Below are 19,829 nucleotides of genomic sequence, written 5' to 3' on the forward strand. Positions count from 1 at the left end.
TATCTAACAGTAAAGTAAACTTTTTTCCCCAAAAAGAATAAAGTAAAATCTCCTAAGCCTAGAGAAGTCATTCAACTCAAAGGAAAAACATTGATTAATACCTTGATTATAATCACTTAATGTATTAGATATACATTGAAGCTGCAGTGGATTCTAGAATCCTCCCCTTCACATTCTATTCGATTTACATTCGATTCCATTCACATTTGATTCCATTCAATTAGATTCACATTAGATATACATTTGATTCTATTAAAATCACATTCGATTCACATTTAATTTGATTCCCATTCAATTGACATTTGATTTGATTTAAGCTTACTTCACATTTGATCCGGTTCAAATGAGATTCATATTCGATTCAATTCACATTCGATTCCATTCAACTTGATTTGCAGCAGGCTTTGTTCAATTTATATATTATTTAGAAGTAAAAACAGATGGTGATTATATTTTACCTGTAACAGTTGGGTTCAACAATTCTAAAATTGAAGTTTTGTTGCATGTTTACAGCAGATTACATTTGGGTTCACAAGTTGTAATTTATCAGAGTACACTGTAAAAAAACACTGATTTTTTAAAGAATTTTTTCTACTAGAGCTAAGGCACTATGTATCAGTGTGTCAGCCCTCAGTCCAATATGGGGTCCAAAAAATGGGCAGGAATAAAGATCTGAGTGACTTTGACAAGAGTTTACCAACAGTAGTCCACACACAAAATGATTATCAGATCCAACACAAAGGTTTATCAATAATATTTTACTGAGGTCAAATACAGCAGGGCTTACTTGGGGCTTGTTCTCCAGTAAAAATGACCTAGCGACGATCTTGGTTCTTCTACTAAAATATAATTACCATCGCCAGTGGTGGAAATGGTCAAGATTCACTGGAGGAATATAAACATTAAAATGCTAATTATTAATGTCGTCTTAATATCACACTTACTATTTTTCACACATAGGAGTCACATAACAGGCTTTGTCTCAGGAAGCGATTCCTTTTTAAGGGGATCATCATATATGGGGGTCAATGGCATCAAATAGTCTAAAAACCTATTACAACTAAATGATATGCTTTCCTGGGACTCCAAACAGAAATGAAAGTGACAAAATATCTCATTTTTTTTTAAGTTTAAAATGAGATTATTCTGACATTAGACTATTCAGATCCTTATTGTATTTGTTTTGTTTTTTAGTAATGTATCGGTAAAGGCGTCTAATAGCTGGAATTGGAGTAGAACTTACAATTTAAGCTCTGCAAACTCCTGCCTCAAACATCATAAGTCAATAAACACACATGATCTCATGTACAGTGTTTAATGGCAAGTTTCGTTATTTTATTAATGAAATTTCTTAAATTTTTTTGTCCTCACAAGGTATAAATACCCTGAACATCCAATATTGACACGTTTCACAGTGAAGACATGTTTTGAGCTTCAGATCGAGTTACTGAGAGAGAGAGACCAGAGGGGATTTTTCCATAGAGAATCATGTACAGTAGTGAATAAAGTCCGGAAGGGACAGACATATTACATCTATGGGGACAAGAAAATAAGGTGGTGCAAATCTCACAACAATTTCACAATATATATATACACACACTCAAAATGATTCCATGTTATTTAGAGGCGACATCATCAAAAGGAGATACTGATGTGCTTTTAAAAGTCTACAAAAAATAAGCTTGGGCCAAGAACATTATTACAGAACATCTGGCACAAAACCCAAATACAACATACAGTTTGTCAAAACCAAGGTCCAAAATGAAATGACCTCCTCTGGCCCAGAGGAAGACCAGTAGGTAGTTGTGCATGGTTTTCACTTCAGAAAATGTCTGCTGTCCAGCAGAGGACAAGAGATCGAAAGTTATGGCAAAGATGCTGCTGTTCTCAAACTTAATGCTCAGAGGTACAGATGAGATGGAATTAGTCAAATTTATGCTCTAGCATCACCAGAGGAACCCTGACGTACTTTAGACCTTGTGACCCCTTTTTAATCGTCAACCCTAGTGTTAAAACTTTGCAATAAATACAACGAAAACAGCCAATTTTGAACGCAATGCATTTTAACCTGTAAAAGTAGACTAGTGAGTAGACTAGACAAACCACTAAATGTATATATATATATATGCCAGACCTATTCAACGACCAATATTTGAGCATTTTGGCATGCTTGGAAGAAAAAAATTATTTTAATAAGAAATGATACGAAATGTTTCTTGAGCAGCAAATCAGCATACTAGAATGATTTCTGAAGGATCAAGTGAAACTGAAGACTGGAGTAATGATGCTAAAAATTCAGCTTTGCTTCTCAGAAATAAATTATTTTTTTAAATTGATTCAAATAGAAAACAGTTATTTTCAATTGTAATATTATTTCACAATTTTACTGTTTTTACTGTATTTTTAAATCAAATGCAGCCTTGATGAACATTGTTTAAAAAAAACAAGAAAACTTTATTCCAAAAATTGACCGGTAGAAAAAATAAACAAATGAATAACTCGTTATTACAAATTTTTGAGTGAAATGTAAAATCAGATTTTAGATTTTACTAAAATTGGGCTCAACAATAATAATAAATTAACATAATTACACATTTCAGTAAAATCAGAGCACTGGCCATTTCAGTCTCACATCGGTCGATCACTCGACTTCATAATGGTGCATACAATCTTGATTTGACATATAGGTAAGGTTGGATACTCTTATTTATTAAAGGGTTAAAGCTTTACACAATGCATTTTTAATTTTATGTGTTAATGTTATCTATGTTCTATCCCATGCTAATGTATTTTGTATGATAGCGCAAGCTATGGGAAAGGATCTAACCAGTGGTGTACTCATTTTAACTCACGTTTCTTTGTGAGAGTTACGTTTTTCTGCACTTCCGATCAATCCTGAACACACCAAATCTGTGTATCTGCACTATGATATGGGTGTAAATGTGACAGTGAAAATTCGATTTCATTGGGATTAACAGCTACATGAACAGTGATTCAATACTAGGCGGAAAAATAATGGCGAACACGTCCTCTGTCAGCTGAAGTCCACTGACTTTTGGTTTCTCCCTCCAGAAAAGCATTACTTTAAATGGCTTTCGTTTCGAAAAGTGCTGGACAGGAGTGGTCAAAGTACGGTGCACTTGGAGATCGGACTGGGTCAGTGAGGGACCACTTCCTTTATGGAGGCGAGGGCAGAATGGATACGGACATGCAGTCTGTTCTCAAAGTCGTACCCTGTGTAGTTCTCCTGCAAATAAAGGTAGTCACCATTTAATCTCAATTTACTGACGCATTCAAGATACTAAAAAACGCTGAAAGTCATGGACTTACCTTGGCCTGAAGCAGTAATGATCTTCCTTTACTCAGAGTCTTAGGGTGAAAAAACAATAGCAAGTATATTTAGAAAACTTATATTTTATAATATAAATCACAAATGCACAATATCAATCCAAATATCTATTATCAATATAATTTCACTGTATTTTATTAAACTTCAAGCTGGTTAATTAAGAATATATAAGAGACACATCATGAGATTCATTCATATTAGAGCAGTTATAAAAATAAAATAAAAAATAGATAAAATTTAATCAGGACCAACTTAGATGTTGACTCTAGTCTTAGATGTTGGATAAGCCTGAAGTGGTTTTAAAAGACTAAAGTTTAAAGGTTTTCAGAAGGGATGCGGCGATACGAATACCATGTATCAATATCGGTTTAAAGATTTTCAGTAGGGATGTATCAATATCGGTTTAAAGGTTTTCAGTGATGTATCAATATCGGTTTAAAGGTTTTCAGTAGGGATGCACCGATACCAATACCAGTATTGATATCGGTTTTCAGTAGGGATGGATCAATATCGGTTTAATGGTTTTCAGTAGGGATGGATCAATATCGGTTTAAAGGTTTTCAGTAGGGATGTATCAATATCGGTTTAAAGGTTTTCAGTAGGGATGCATCAATATCGGTTTAAAGGTTTTCAGTAGGGATGTATCAATATCGGTTTAAAGGTTTTCATTAGGGATGTATCAATATCGGTTTAAAGGTTTTCAGTAAGGATGCATCGATACCTCGGTTAGAAGGTTTTCAGTAGGAATTGTATGGTTGGTAGGTTGCACCAGATGGTTGCTAGAACATATATTACTAGCATGTTTCAGATAGAAAAAAATGCTGGTAGATATAGAGATACAAATAATTTGTTATAAATTAATTGGAAATAATTATTTGTATATTATAAATTACAATTCAAAATATTAAGCATATTACGAAATAGTAAAATCCAATAAATATGTTATTAATATAATTTCTTAATAATTCTAGCTGTTTAATAAAGAACAGACAAGAACCACACCATGAGATTCATGGGGTTTCGGTGTGATTTTTTTAACAATACCACGCAAATGTTTCTAAAAGACACTTCTGATTGCACGTAAAGAGAGTCGAGGTTAAAATAAAGTCTACTGTAAACTGAGAGATGCAGAAATCCTTCAATATAGTGCCTTCAAACTGAGGATAAATTGATTCTGAATGTCATTTACCTCAGGTTTAGCCAGTAACACACAGCCCAGCTCATAGCAGGAATATGGCTGCACGTAACTGTTATTCAGACGGCCGTATTCATCCTGCGCTGCCAGCTGGAACGACTACGAACAAAATAAAACCAAATCAGTATTAAGCACTCTATGTGAGCGGATAAACAAGATTAAACCTGTGCCAGATCATTCCAAAAAAAAAATTTAAGCTTGCCATCTTTTGCATTTTGCACCATTTGTCCCCTGAAATCTATTTGTAAATTGTTTTTGGGTACTATTAAACTATTTTAAGACATTTTCCTCCCTCTCACTGATCATCAGCATCAAAAATGTCTGTTCTGTTACTGTACCTTTAAGACATGTATAGGTAAATTACCTTAGTTTGCATGCACAACAAGTAACAACAAACCTGATGTGACTGAACAAACCTGAACAGCATCTTTAATATTTCCAAGACATTTCTGAATAGCACCAAGCAGCAGATGTTTTAGGCCCAGGCTTGAGGGGTCATCCAGCCCCTGTAGCACTGAATACAGCATCAAGATCAATGTTATAATGAGGGAAGAGAGGCGCTCAAAGCGAGACGCAATGCATCCTGTCAGTCAGCTCCAAGTCACGGTTCTCTTTACCTTGGTTCATAAGCTGGAGTTTGGAGGAAGAGCAGTTTGGAAGAGCTTTCCATAAGTATAGCACCTCCACAATACCCAGAATGCAAAGCTCTCGAGTAAGGGGGACCTTCCTCAGTTTCTCTGCCTAGTGGGACAAAAAGTAGAAGAAAAGGTAATAACTAACAATAAAATATTTAAATAAATAAAAATGGTTATACAATATCGATAATTATGCGAGTTTAAAATTCAAAATAACTATGATTATAAAAAAGAATATACATACATATATATATATATATTATATAAAAATTGTTGATACATTATACACAATAAATAATGTGCGTGTATATATATATATATGTGTGTGTGTGTGTGTGTGTATGTATGAGAAATGTAATATTTATAAATTATAGTTATCAGCTTAAATTTATATATAAACTAAAACTTTAGCTGAGAACTATAATTGTAAAAATAAATTATTAGAAAATACTATATAATAAATAAATAGATCAATAAGCAAATGAAAATGGTTTATACATTCAATATATTTACATAAGCTAAGCAGAATTAATTTCTTATTAATATAATTAATATAACAATGATTTGTATATTATAAATTGCAACAATTACATTTATATATATATATATATATATATATATATATATATATAATTTATAGTAATTATGAGTTTGAGTTTATATATAAAACTTTTTTTTAACTTATAATAACTTAATTAAAAAATTATTAGAATTAATAAATTATTGGAAAAAGGCGTGATATAATAGAAAATAACTCACTCTTTTCAGTGCAAATTGCTCAATCTGATTGTTCTTGCGTTTAAAAAGCTTCTGGACATCTCGAAAAACAGCTTTGGCTCCCTCCAGATCACCAGAAGCCCCCTGACATACTTTGGGTTGAGACGTAAAAGCTTTCATTCAAACTGTTATTTTAAAGAGACGTTCAAGACAGTTTGACAGAAAACATAATCTGACCTCCAGTGAGGTAAGCATAGTAACACTGCGACCATCGGGATTCATTCTTCAGTCGCTCAAAAGACCTGAAGGCATCTTCAAAGTTCATCTCTATCATGCTGCACCAGCCTGCAAATGGAATGATACATGAAACACTAAAATATTAATTGGTCGAAAAATTTTGTACATACGATTAAGTGCATATATTTTTCTAAATGCATATTTTTTTCTAAAATGGCAGTTCGAAATTCAATCATATTATTTAATTAAACTACTATACTTTCAGAGCACCGATTCTGTTTCATCTAAAAATTAAGACAACTACGAATTTGTACCTATTTCATAGAGGCACACGTGTTGAATCTCTCTTTGGTCTGAGGCGAACTCCAGGGCATCCTGAAATGACGCCAGCGCACTGTTGATTTGGCACTGAAAAAGAAAAGAAAAAGAAACATAATATAATAATCAAATCGATTAATCGCATCTATCATAAAAGTTTGTAAAATATATATATATATATATATATATATATACAGTACATGCATACAAACGCACACACACATACGTTTGTATGCATTTACTAATATATATATATATATATATATATTAGTGCGGTCAAATCGATTAGTTTCAAATCGAGAAGTTTGTAAATATTTAATGTGTGTATATATACATATTAATATTTAATGTGTGTCTGTGTGTGTGTATATATATATATATATATATATACTATATACACACACACACACACACAAATTATATATTTACAAACTTATGTTAATTGATTTGACAGCACTAAAATATATATATATATATATATAATTAAGCATTGTAGGCAGTGCATCTGTGTTCGAGATACAATTATGATACAATTATATAATAAATATATATTACAATAATATTTAATTATAATAACAGTAGCTAATATAAAATTATCAAATTATAATACATATAAACTATTTTAATATTATATTATTATAATTATAATAAATAAACATTTAATAAATATATTTTGACTTGATTTCCTTTTACTTGATTTTCTTCTCATTTTTTAGACCATGTTCCTGTGCACTGATTTAACTCGTGACACATGAAACACAGTATCATTTGTATCAATAGAATTTTGTTTTTCTCTTTGTATTCGAGATGTTTAATATTAATGGTTGGCTTTGGATGCCTTCCACTGCATCAAACACATCCCCTAAAAGAAAGTAATTGCGGTGGTTGCATAGTAATTAAATATCCTGGAAGAATAAACCGCACTATTATTTCAATTATTTGATCATGTCAATGGATTTTTAAGCACCAAGCATCTGCTCTGATGAAACACTGATGCGAAAGCCCTAAATGCCCACCTCTAATCTCTGCACCCGTCCCCTGAAGAAGATGAAGAGAGAGGAGTTTGGGTAGACCATTGCCTTCTTCTGCAGAATGGCTTTAGCCTCCAGAAGCCCGGCGCGCGAATCAGAGCCGTCCAGGGCAAAGAAGGGCTGCACTACGGTGTGGTACCACAAGAGAGCCAAGCTGAGAGAGGTAATTTGAGAAAAGTGATATATAGTGAAAGTATATACAGTATAACAGTCTGGATGTTTATTAGTTGTGTTTGCTAATATACTGTATTTGGTTTGTACAAACTGCACAAATATTACAGTGACGTCAATTCGAAAAAAGCAGCATCTATTCATCTAAAGAGCAAATTGGGAGGGTTTGTCCCAGGTTGGATTAAGTATGCTTAAACTCATCTCTATTATTAAAGCTGCTCCGCAATCTGTCAGCCCCTGGCCATAAACAACAACTGAGAACAATGCATCTCAGAGAAGTGAAAAAAGAGCAATTCAGTTCAATGTAGATAATAGTAGTTCGTGAATAAAATCTAACCTCTTAAAAACAAATCAAAATGTACTAGTTTCTTCGAGTTTATGAAACTTTTACTGTACGAATTGCCATATTTCTAGGGTGTTGTGGATGGTTGCCATTGCATTGCTTTGTGGAAGCTAGATTGTTCTGGGAGGTTGCTAGGTGGTTGATAAGGTGTTACATTTACATATTTGGCAGGCGCTTTTATCCAAAGCGACTTGCATTGCATTTCAAGATACACATTTACATTCTTAGCAATTGTTGCTTTCCCTGAGAATCGAACCCATGACCTTGGGGTTACAAGCGCCAACGCTCTACTGTTTGAGCTTCAGGAAAGTGTTCTGGATGAACTTGCTACTAATAATGCTAGGGTGTTGTGGATGGTTGCCAGGGCGTTACTATGTGGTAGCTAGATTGATCTGAGAGGTTTTTAAGCCTTTTCTAGGGTGTTCTAGGTGGTTGCTAGGCTGTTGCTAGGTGATTCATAAGGTGTTATTGAAGGTCTTGCAACTAATAATGCTAGGCTGTTGCTAGGTGGATGCCGGGGTGTTGCTATGTGCTTGTTAGGGTGTTCTGGGTAGTTGATAGGCTAAGTGATTAAGGTGATATGGATAGTCTCACTGTCATTATGCTAGGGCGTTGAGGATAGTTGCAAATGTTGCTATGTGGTAGCTAGATTTTCCAGGGTGGTTGCTAGGCAGTTGCTAGGATGTTCTGGGTGGTTGCTAGGCCACTACTAAAGTGTTATGGATGGTGGTGCTTTACGATGGACTTTATGGAAGACCTGTAAGTCTATAGGTTTTTTTTTTCACCCATTTTAAAAGTCTGTTGATAACTGGCTCGCAAATACAGTATTATCTACTTTTTGATAATATTTGAATTAAAAATTAAATCGTTTTCCTGTTCAATTCTTTAAAGAAGCCATACTTATTTTCAGTAGTAATGAGTAGATGTGTCTGTACTAGCATTTGCTTGCACATGCTCAGATGGCCTTACCCTCTAATGCCCTTTATCTCTAATTGACCTTTCAGATGCCATCAATTATGTAACCCCAGTGTGAAACCAGTTCAGCTTTGTGACAGCATGTGCTCATGAATACATGTCACTGCACAGCACATCATGAGCGAGGGATTTTATTCTGGCATACAAGCGCAAAACATTTCCACAAATCCTAATAAGCAAGCCTAAAATCACGTCAAAAGCAGGATTGTTAATGCCAAGGTGTGAAAATACCCCAAAATTTTTGCTTACGTGGCGAGTGGTGCTTTCATATCTTTGCTCTCGCTGGCGTATGCTAAGGAGGCAAGACCTTGGTGACGGTCTCCAGGGAAGCCCAGCAGGTTGACGATTTTCAGCAGGTGTGGAGGCACCATCGAAATACACAAGTGAAAGAGCCCATAGCCAAAGCTAACCGAACCCTTCAGGCGATCCAGAACCTCTTCTGTCACCCGGCCGCCACTCTCAGTTGATGTGTTTTGGTTGGCCTGATCAGAGGCCAGCGCCCCCTCCTGGTCGGAGGGCCGTCTCCGGCAGGCTTCCTGCAGTTGGCTGATGTCACTGTAGCATTTGTTGTACATTTTCCAGGCCTTACGGAGGATCCAGCCTCCTTTGATGTATGCTGATGGGCAACAGGTCATAACAACGTTAAATTAAAGAAAATGTGTTTACAACTCTAAAACACAATGTTCTACAGGATTATTAAGCCTTTTCAATATTTCTGGTGACAAGCTGAATCGTTTTTAATAATGTTAATCGGTGTATAGTTAAATTAATAAAAATGTTAAAAAGGAAATACAAATATATTTTCGTAATATTAATTTCCCAAGTAAAAATATAAAATTAAGGAAATTCAATTATGTACAATAAAAAATTATTATAATAATAATAGCATGATTGAGCCTTCTAATATTTTGTTGACATGCTGAATTGTTTTTAATAATCCAAATCGGTTCACACTTAAAGTATCATAATTTCCTTAGTATTCATATCTCAATAATAATTATTATGAGTATTGTTAATGATTATAAATAATTTTCAAAAATAATAAAAAAATTTTTTACATAAATAAATGTTTAAAATGTTCTACGGTTTAAAAAAATAAAACGGGACATTACATCTGCTCTTCTATACTCTCTAATATTTCAAGTTTGTTCATCCCCCTAAAAAAATAACTCTACATGTTGGCATGCAAATTAAGTTTCAAGCTGGTTTTTCGAATGTAAAACGTAAACATGCGGAATCCACCTGAGAGTTCCTGTTTGACGAAGGACAGCACGGCGAGATAAACCTGGCAGTCAGCCACGATGATCTGTCTCTGAAGACGATCCACAATAGCCACTGATCTCTGGGAGTCCATCTGGCATGGAGATAAAAAGCACGAAAATGTGAAGAATTTTAATGTGAGAAATCTGCATTCCATCCGCTCCTGCTGCCACACACTCAAACAAACAAACTCACGCTCTTCTTGATTTTGTTGCGGATGGTCTCGATGACGCCGGTGTTGTCGCTCTCGCAAAGCTTTTCAGTAGTCCTCAGGTCATCGCTGGCCATCTGCATTTTTTCCTCCTCGAATGTCATCATGGCGTTCTATGATCATACGAATATTAGGGCTCCACAATATTTGTTTTTCTTCAATAACTTTCACCAGATGACCTGAATAGCTATATTTGGAAAGAATGAATCATACTAAAGCAGGGGTTTTCAAAGTCAATGACAGTGGGCCTTCCTTATAACAAAACTCTTTACAAGAACCAACTTAAACCTCTTTCATCTTCAGAAAAAAATGACACGAAAAATGGATGAACAGATGTGTCACACATCTAAATGAGAAGATTGAGGACACTAAAATCTGTACACGCCCCTCAATAGTTATACCGTTACATTACATAACAGGAAGACCTTGTTAAAACATGACAAAAATGGTAATATCATTGTCGGAAGTCATTTGAAAATACAGAACAGACAGTCCCGACAAAGGGCCTTTTTGGTGAAACGGACGCCGTGACGGATCCCTTTTTTCCGTATTGTGACGTACACTACAGAAAAATCACAATTCACAACCTGAGGCACCAGCCTTGACATGAGAGGTTGTGACAAGGTCTGTTCCTCAACTCTTGAGGAGAACTCATGCTTCGTTCATACAGTATACTGGACACTGCAAAGTAAACACTGAAGACCGCCTACTACTTTTTTTAAAAATAGAATGTGAAACAGTATGCATTAAACAACAATAAACATTTAGTCTTTTGTGTATTCCATGCATGCTATGTAAACTGTATAGTATAGTGTGCTATTCCCATATTCCACACATTACCATTATTACATTAAGGGCAGTACAATAGAATAGAATAGAAATTTCACTTTCAGGGAAAAATATCCTATAAAAACAGACTAAAATTGAAAACAATTATGTGCTATGCTCATAAAAAATAAAAATAAAAAATTCCTTTAAAAATATCCTATACAAATGTAGAATGTTTATTTGCTATTCTCATACTAAATGAAATAAAAATAAAATAATTTCACTTCAGGGAAAAATATCCTATAAAAAAATCTGAATTAAAATAAAAACCAATATTTGCTATTCTTCTATGAAATAAAATTAAATTAAAAAAAAGAAAATAAATCTTATAAAACAGTTAAAATTTAAAACACGTATTTGCTACTCTCCCATCAAATAAAAACAATTGAATAAAAATGTCACTTAAGGGAAAAAAAAATCCATAAAAATGTAGAATAAAATCAAACAATTATTTGCTCTACTCCTATAAAATAAATAAATATAGTATATACATTTTACCTTAAAAATATCTACAAAAGTAGAATAAAATAAAAACATTTTTATATGCTATTCTCACACAAAACAAAATAAAATAAGAAAATAATTTCATTTCAAGGAAAAATATCCTATAAAATGTAGATTAAAATAAAAAATGTGCTATTCTCCTATAAAATAAAATCACTTCAGGGAAAATGATATCTTATAAAACAGATTAATTTAAACAAATCATTGCTATAGTCATATATAGTCCTACAATAAATTAAAATAATAAAAAATGTCACTTCAGAGGAATAAAATATCTGATATGAATGTTGAATAAAATAAAATAAATAAATAATCCTGAACACAGTCTTATTTTCTTGCCAGTATTTCACTTCCTGTCCTCTCTCTCCTATTAATGGCCAGAATGAAACGAGAGCAGAGCTGCAGGAAACAGCACCGTGGTTGGAGTATTAATAAGAGCATTTGCTGACTGTGTCATATAACAGAGATGGACTAGAAATGATGGGTTGATGTCAAACTAATTAGACAAGAAAACGACCTTGGGCTGTCCAGCTAATGTTACCACTACAGCGATTCATTTTGTTTTTCTCAACCTGCTTTGTCAAACAGCTGGCTGCTTGCCCCAATACATACAGGGTTAGCGGTAAAACTAGCTTAGTGGCTAATGTTCTGGGCAAGTATGAGCTTGAGGTTCAAATCCAAAAAGAAGTTTCACAAACTGCCGAGTTGCTAGTATTACTTTCAGGCAATTCTGGAAGCACCAACTAAGGGTATGTTTGCACGACAACGAGGTACAAAATTTTTTTAAATCTACAAAATCTAGCAAAAACGACTACAAACACTGTATTATTCATGCCAGGCCAGTAGTTGGCAATGTCACTTTGTAAAGAAACACTACGCGCCTATAGACTGAACATAGTTCATGCACATGATTTCACCGTTTTCACAAATTCGTGTTTTTGTAGTTAACAAGGAGACAATACCAGTATCGTTTTCACAAATGTGCACTTTGTAACCCATTTTCAAAAGTTCGCATTTCCAGGTCCTCAAAAGGCTGTTGACGTGTAGATGAACGGCCAAAACGCATAAAAAGTTTAGCGTTTTTAGTTGAAAACGATGTCGTGTAAACGGCCCCTAAAAGTCTTTTAATGGAGTTCACTTACCAAGAAACTGACAAAACTGGCACCGAAGCTCATCAGAGGACTGTGGGTCCTGCAGACAAAATAAGGAATCATGGGATATCGCAAACCTTAGGTGATGAAACACACTAACTTTAGCCTCTTAAAAAACATGAAATATTCCAGAAAATAAAAGAAATTGGAGATTTAAACATGGTAAAATGCATTATAGGGCAATATATATTTGTTTTGGTGACAGAAAGCAAAACAAAAATGAGTACTAATTCATATGAATTAATAATTAATATTGAATATATATAAATTTTATACAAGTGGCAGGGATGTGTAGAACTTTGTGAATAATGCGTAACCTGCTCATAAGATTATAATTCACATTAAACAAGGATTTACCGCATATAAAGCCAAAGCACTAAGCTTCTAATAGCATTAAACCTAATATCCAAGATTATCTGTATCCTTAAGAATGTCTTAAGGAACAGTTTCGTATGATATATAAACCCTCAGGCTTTACAAATAAGTATGTACCATATTTCTTCAAATTTAACCATCTTTTAATTTTAACCAATTAACCATCTGCCAATCAACAAGTCAAAATAGATGCAAAAAATAGGCCTTTACCACTCAAAAAGGTGATTTTTATCTTTCCATCTCTGTGTGTGTATATTATCAGTCCCTGTTATTGTGCAAGTTGGCGCCCATGCCTAGGGCTACACCAAACAGCCAAACAGCCATTCATACAGTATATGTACCCAACATTTTATTTATTTGATGTAGACAAAGAGCTGTCTATGTTCTCACGAGAAGGTTTGGCTGCATTATCCTTTTTTTTTAAAGCATTTGAGGTACAAATCCCATGATTTTTTTTGTGAGACGTATTAAATATGTTTGATAAACTATACTGTAACAAAAATTAACAATGTTCAATGAACACCGGTCAAAAGTCAGTATCCCCTTTAAAATGAGGATTTTGGACCGTTCCAACTTGACTGTATCCCAGTGTTAATTTCGTTGACGAAAATAACGACGAAAATTATTCGTCAACGACATTTTTTCACAGACGAAAACGAGACGATAACTAAATAAAACCTAGTTTTGAATGACAAAGACTATGACGAAAATCTATTGACATTTTCGTCAACGAATAAAAACTAGACGAAAATGTTAGATAGTGACGATTTGGGAAGCGATCCGTCAGAACTGATGTCCTGCGTGTGTGGTAGATGCGCACATTTGTAGGCTACTGTAACGTGATCTACCCCGCGGTCATAAAACGTTAAAAAATGTGAACGTCTGGGAGAATGAGTAGAGCAGACATATAGATCTCTGAATAAGAGTGACGATGCAAAAAAGAGCTCTATTCGGTGCGGTTTTCTTTGCTCACACACCTAACCCGAAGCGTGCAGTCATGCACAATACACCTACAGCGCGCGAGTAGGCTACTGAATTGAGCTCTCTTTTGTGTCTGAATGGAGAAATACACAACAGTATGTCTAAATGTCCTTTTTGGAGAGTATTCATGTAAACTATGCTGGTTATGTCTTAAACTGTGAGTGTGTCGGATGTGCATCAGTGCAATTGTATCCGCATGTCATTGGACATGATCCGACGTCTTAAAGTGACAGTGAGTAATAAACCTAATGCGGTCCGTGTCCTTAATTTTGATCAAGCAACAAAAGAAAAAGAGAAAAGCATTCACTGTTTGTTAATAGCTTTAATAAGGATTAATTATATTTAATTCATACAAATAAATATGTCTGCTTGAAAGAATAAAGAATGATGTGTAAGTAGTTATAAGGAATGAATATATCATTCATTGTAAAGAAGACTGTGTTGTGCTTTAGGAAAAGTGGTTTTATTTCATTTTAAGATATTTTTTAAGTAACAGCAGTTAAATCTGTATCTGTATTGCATGTTCAAACTTAAAAATCATTCATATTAATAGGTTAATAGATGTTTTCTCCGGGAGTATATGGGTTTGGAAATTTTAGAGAAATTCTAAATTAATGCATTACAATTGAACTAAACCCATTATATTTTAGTCGACTAAATCTACTGTAGATTTAGTCGACTAAAATGTTATTGTATTTCGTCGACTAAAACTAGACTAAAACTAAAACAATTCAGATGACTAAAATATGACTAAAACTAAATGGCATTTTAGTCAAAAGACTAAGACTAAAACTAAATCAAAATTTGCTGACAAAATTAACACTGCTGTATCCAACAATTATAATCATAAAACTATTAACAATAAATTAAATTGATATTCATATTGTAATAAGAAGCTATTCTAAGTATTTACCAGTGTTATTTTATTATGATTTAGATACTATAAATTATATTATGGTTCTTATTACAATTTTTTTATTATTTTTTACTTTTATATTTGTTTATTTGTCAGTTTTGGTGGTGTTGTTTTTTGTCTATATAGTTTTATTCATTTTTATTTCAGTTTTAGTATTGAGAAATGTTGAAATAAAGCTTTGTTTTTTATTTTATTTCAGTTTACTTTTTTATGGTTTTACTTTTAGTTAACTATAACTCTTGTATTTACTTAAACTTTATATTTTAAGTTTAATTAATTCAATAAGCACAACCATTCAACCCTGTTACCTGACTTTTTGACTTAACATCCTGACTTAAATTTTTTATGGGAAATAAACGTTTATCAATATGTAGAAACCAACATTCGGTTGATAATAATTCAAGCTAAATCAATTACCCATTCTGTCTTTTTTTTATAAATAAATAAATACTATGAATTTTGGTATTTATTTAAAGCTGCAGTCTGTAGTTTTTCCTCTTTGTCGCCATCTCTGTTCGAAAGCTGCAATTGCAGTTATTCGCGGAATGATCAACTTTACGTGGGTTGTGCCTCGGCATGGCAAAGAGCGGATGAATCCAATGTTTTGAGGAGAATGTGCGGCTGTCAGTCACCTCGCGGTGTGCATACTGAAATTCAGAATCACAGATTCTACTTTTTGGGAGTATGACCAACATAAGAACTGTCACCGGAAAATGTCATCTGAACAAGTAGGTAACATCCACTTTTGTTCTGACCAACTAAGGGAAAAAAGCATTGTAGTAAATCATGCTGAGTAAATCATGTTGATTAAATCAAACGATCGCTTATCATATCACGTAAATTATACAAATATCAATATATCAAATTATACTTTGGTCTCAAATTGTTAATGTTAACAACATCAGCATTGCGTCACTACATTTAATGCCCTTCAGATATTTAAATCCTGGTTTTTGCATGGGCCCGGTTGCAGTCTCTTTTTATCTGTAGCCACTCCGATGTCCGAACGAAGTCTTTTCATTTTACAACGGGTGAATCTCCAGTTGTCACTGGTGATTGTCGTTTGAACTTTTCTTGATCCGCCATCAAATTGATAAGTTTAATTAAAAATTAAAACTGTGAGAAAAGGCTATAAATCTCCACCTCCAACATCCACACACGCAATATAGCCTACTAGCCGAGACACCTTCTGTATGCGTACAGATGTGACGTAACGACGCAAAGACATGCTCGAATTTCCTGCGGAAATCCACCAGTACCTCTGGAATTAAAAACATTATTACAAGCTTACCGTTTTGAATCGAGCTAAGGCAAGCAGATAGTTTTGAACACTGGATGTTATGTACTTCCTCAACTTTATTTTTAATAATTTTTAACCCAAAAAAGTTACGGTATGAAGCTTTAAAGGTTGTATCAGTGATTTCTGGCCCAAAAATAAAGGTCTAATCTTTCCTAACGATCCGCTAGCTGCCCGCCCCATAAGCATGCTGTCCAAAAACCGCGTCTCTGTAGGCAGCCTAGGCTCTGAGATCTGCACACAAAAACAAATGGGTACAACCACCACTCAAAACCAAAATAAAGTGTTCCAACCAATCACTGACAGGGGCGGGTGTTGCTCCGATTTCGCATCCAGCCGTGCACGAGCGCAAAACCTCACAACACCCGCCCCTGTCAGTGATTGGTAGGAACACTTTATTTTGGTTTTGAGTGGTGGTTGTACCCATTTGTTTTTGTGTGCAGATCTCAGAGCCTAGGCTACCTACAGAGACGCGGTTTTTGGACGGCATGCTTATGGGGCGGGCAGCTAGCGGATGGTTAGGAAAGATTAGACCTTTATTTTTGGGCCTGAAATCACTGATACAACCTTTAATGTACTGAGAGTGAGACATGTTCCAAATTATGGTAATAAAAACAGAAAATCCAGGAGGGATATAATTGACTTAAAAGTATACATACGTGTATATGTATGTGTGTATTTAGGATAAACAATTGCTTAATTGATGATGGTGATATTTATAGCTGGTTAAAAACACACAGATCAGTGTTCAAATATGTAGGCATATTGACATGGCCTATTGAGGCATGTCCAATATTTTGGTTATATTAAAATGAATAGAAATAAAGACAGGGAGGCCAAATAATTTGTCTCCCATTTATGCAAACAAGGCCCATTTTAAAATATACACCATCAAATCATAGGGTAATATTAATCTTACCTGTATCTCTTGAAGAGCTCGTCGCTTTCTTTGAAGCCATTATTGAGCAACATATTGATGCCTTGAAACGCCAGCTCGGCGTCATCGATCTGCTCGGCGCTCTCTTCAACCTGCTGCGGGGAATCAGGGCCTGCCATCCTCTCAGTTTACTCCTTTATACGCAAAAAACTCGTTCTGCTGTAAGTAAACCGAGGAAAATACCGTGTTGTTGTTGTTGTTGTTGTTTTTTCGCACAAGACACGCGCCGAGTAAACAACAATCACCACAGGCGCGGCGCCGTGCGAAATGAAATGATATTTCCCTTACCAGTGCAGAGCAAACCGCTGGTGAAATGTCGTCTGGATATAGCTTGATCCCTTCCGTGTCCGATCTGCTGTGCTAAGATGTTTTCAGATCCGCAATCGTCCCCTCCATCAGGCCGCCGTTTGCTATGAAATATCAGCTTGTCGTTCGCATAGCAGCATCGTGCGTTACGCAATATTAAAGGAGCAACAGTCAGAGAGCAGTGACGTTATAGTCCCGTGTGCGCTTCTCATTCACCCCACACTGAGGTGTTGTAGGTGATTGAGCTGATGCTGCTTTGAAAGAGAAGCTTGACAGCTTCCTCTGGAGTCTAGACAATAACACGCCCTTTGCCTTTAACCAGGAAACGACTATCACGCTTAACCCTTGCAGTTTCTCTGCCTGATTTGGTTTCATCAGAACTCGAATCTTTTGATTCGGTTCACCAAGAAGGCTGCGTCCGAAATCGCATAATATGCATATTAGGCGAAAAACAGTATGTAACAAAATAAGTAGGTTTGTCAGAAATTCAGTGCCACTCCAGGTGCAAAACAACAGGTGCGTCCCAATATTCTATGCCGTTTTGTAGTATAAATAGTGTGAGTGTGTTCACAATGAACGTTTCTAATTGAAAAAGTGAACTTTAAAAACCCGGATGATGCACTTAATTAACCGGGGCGTAAAATGAAGTGTGAATGTTGGACACTTCATGCACTCGACTGTCACAGCTTTAATTATTTTGCGGATTCCGATGCTGAATGACAAGTAGGCTACATAGTGTATAAGTAGGCCTACATAGTGTAGGCCTATAGGCCTAGTGCATCATTTGCGACACAACTAACAATTCAATAAGTTGAGGGATTAAAAACAAATTGTTGTCTGGATATATTTACATTTTAGTATTAAACTAATTTGATCAGTGAAGGGGACGTGTCTGTTCATTAGTTACAGCAAATGAAATGTGCCTTCACAGTTAACCAGACAATAGTTCCACATTCACCGCACTCATGTGCATAACATAAGACAGAAAGCGAAAGAGACCAAAAGAAATGAGGAAGAAAGCTTTCTGTGTGGCCGGTGATCTCCGTTGTTTGCATTCCACTGTAAAAAATTATTGTTGGTTCAACGTAAAAAATTTACCTGGTTGCCTTAAAATTTTTAGTTCATTGAAATTGAAAATTTGAGTTAATGCAATGAAGGAGATTTAATAAATAGAAACTCAAAATATTATGTTATCTGAACCACATTCATTATCTAAGTTGATTTGACAAAAGATAGAAAGTTGTGATAACAAAAAATGAAAACAATTTTACACAGTGCACGTAATGAAGCATAATCCCACTCAGATCTGATACTATATGTGATAATGAATATAATTATAGCCTTAAAATCCAGAAACGGGCCGAAACTTCCTTTATGCAAGTACATTAACAACGCAAGCTACATAAGCTTGATTAGACACTCTTGAATTCTAAAGTGTCCACAAGGGGCGCTAGCGGTCATTAGCGCACCCTGGGTCTCATTTACTAATGATTATATATGAGAATAATTTCTATTTATAGACACAGGAGAATTTATAGCAAAAAGAAAATCACCCTAATTCACAACATGCGCATTCAAATACGTAATTTTACGTAAATTTAGGTTATATTTTGATATGAAATTGTCATCTGGATATAGTTCATTTTTAGTAGGAAACTAACGATTTGATCAGTGAAGGCCCCCATGTGTCTGTTCATTAGTTTCAGCCAATGAAATACTCCTTCACAGACAGGCAACAATATATTCACCGCACTCATGTGCATAACATAAGGCCCTGTTTACACGAGAACGATTCTGGGTGAAAACGTAAAAATATTTTATCGGATGTGCCTTTCGTTTACACGGCGACGGTGTTTTGGAGGCTTAAAAACGCAAAAAAGTGAAACCACCCTCCAGAGTGGAAATCTTAAAAACGATCCATCTAAACAGTAAAAACGCAAATCTGCTCACTGTGGCTCTCGTCGCGTACGTGTTTACGTCATAGGCATGCGCCATTACAGGAAAATAACCCCAATATGTTGGATTATTTCCATACGTCGGACCTTCAAGTTGCCATTGCAGCTCTGATAAACGTACAATAGTCTTTTCAGCA

The 19,829-nt window shown here is 34.9% G+C and overlaps 1 protein-coding gene across 2 annotated transcripts; it reads right to left on the bottom strand.

Annotated features, from left to right (window-relative positions):
• Positions 1–1,308: 1,308 nt before the first annotated feature.
• On the bottom strand, positions 1,309–18,176 carry ttc39c (tetratricopeptide repeat domain 39C). Of its 2 annotated transcripts, none has more exons than XM_077226300.1 (15): positions 17,720–18,176; positions 17,414–17,590; positions 12,917–12,965; positions 10,427–10,555; positions 10,214–10,325; positions 9,221–9,587; positions 7,468–7,636; positions 6,448–6,541; positions 6,134–6,241; positions 5,939–6,048; positions 5,162–5,285; positions 4,961–5,058; positions 4,539–4,643; positions 3,331–3,369; positions 1,309–3,247 (listed from the first exon to the last, which is right to left on the bottom strand). In XM_077226300.1, exons 2-15 carry the CDS (start codon positions 17,548–17,550, stop codon positions 3,158–3,160), a joined length of 1,731 nt encoding a protein of 576 aa, XP_077082415.1. In that variant the 5' UTR covers positions 17,551–17,590; positions 17,720–18,176; the 3' UTR covers positions 1,309–3,157. The 2 variants fall into 2 exon arrangements, with proteins under 2 accessions (XP_077082415.1, XP_077082416.1); XM_077226301.1 differs by having other exon boundaries at positions 17,414–17,565; positions 17,720–17,961.
• Between the last annotated feature and the right edge of the window lie 1,653 nt (positions 18,177–19,829).

The sequence above is a fragment of the Siphateles boraxobius genome, unplaced genomic scaffold (assembly GCF_051911475.1).
Source record: "Siphateles boraxobius isolate OS27281-9 unplaced genomic scaffold, OSU_SipBor_1 13, whole genome shotgun sequence".
In the NCBI taxonomy this organism is placed as follows: domain Eukaryota; kingdom Metazoa; phylum Chordata; class Actinopteri; order Cypriniformes; family Leuciscidae; genus Siphateles; species Siphateles boraxobius.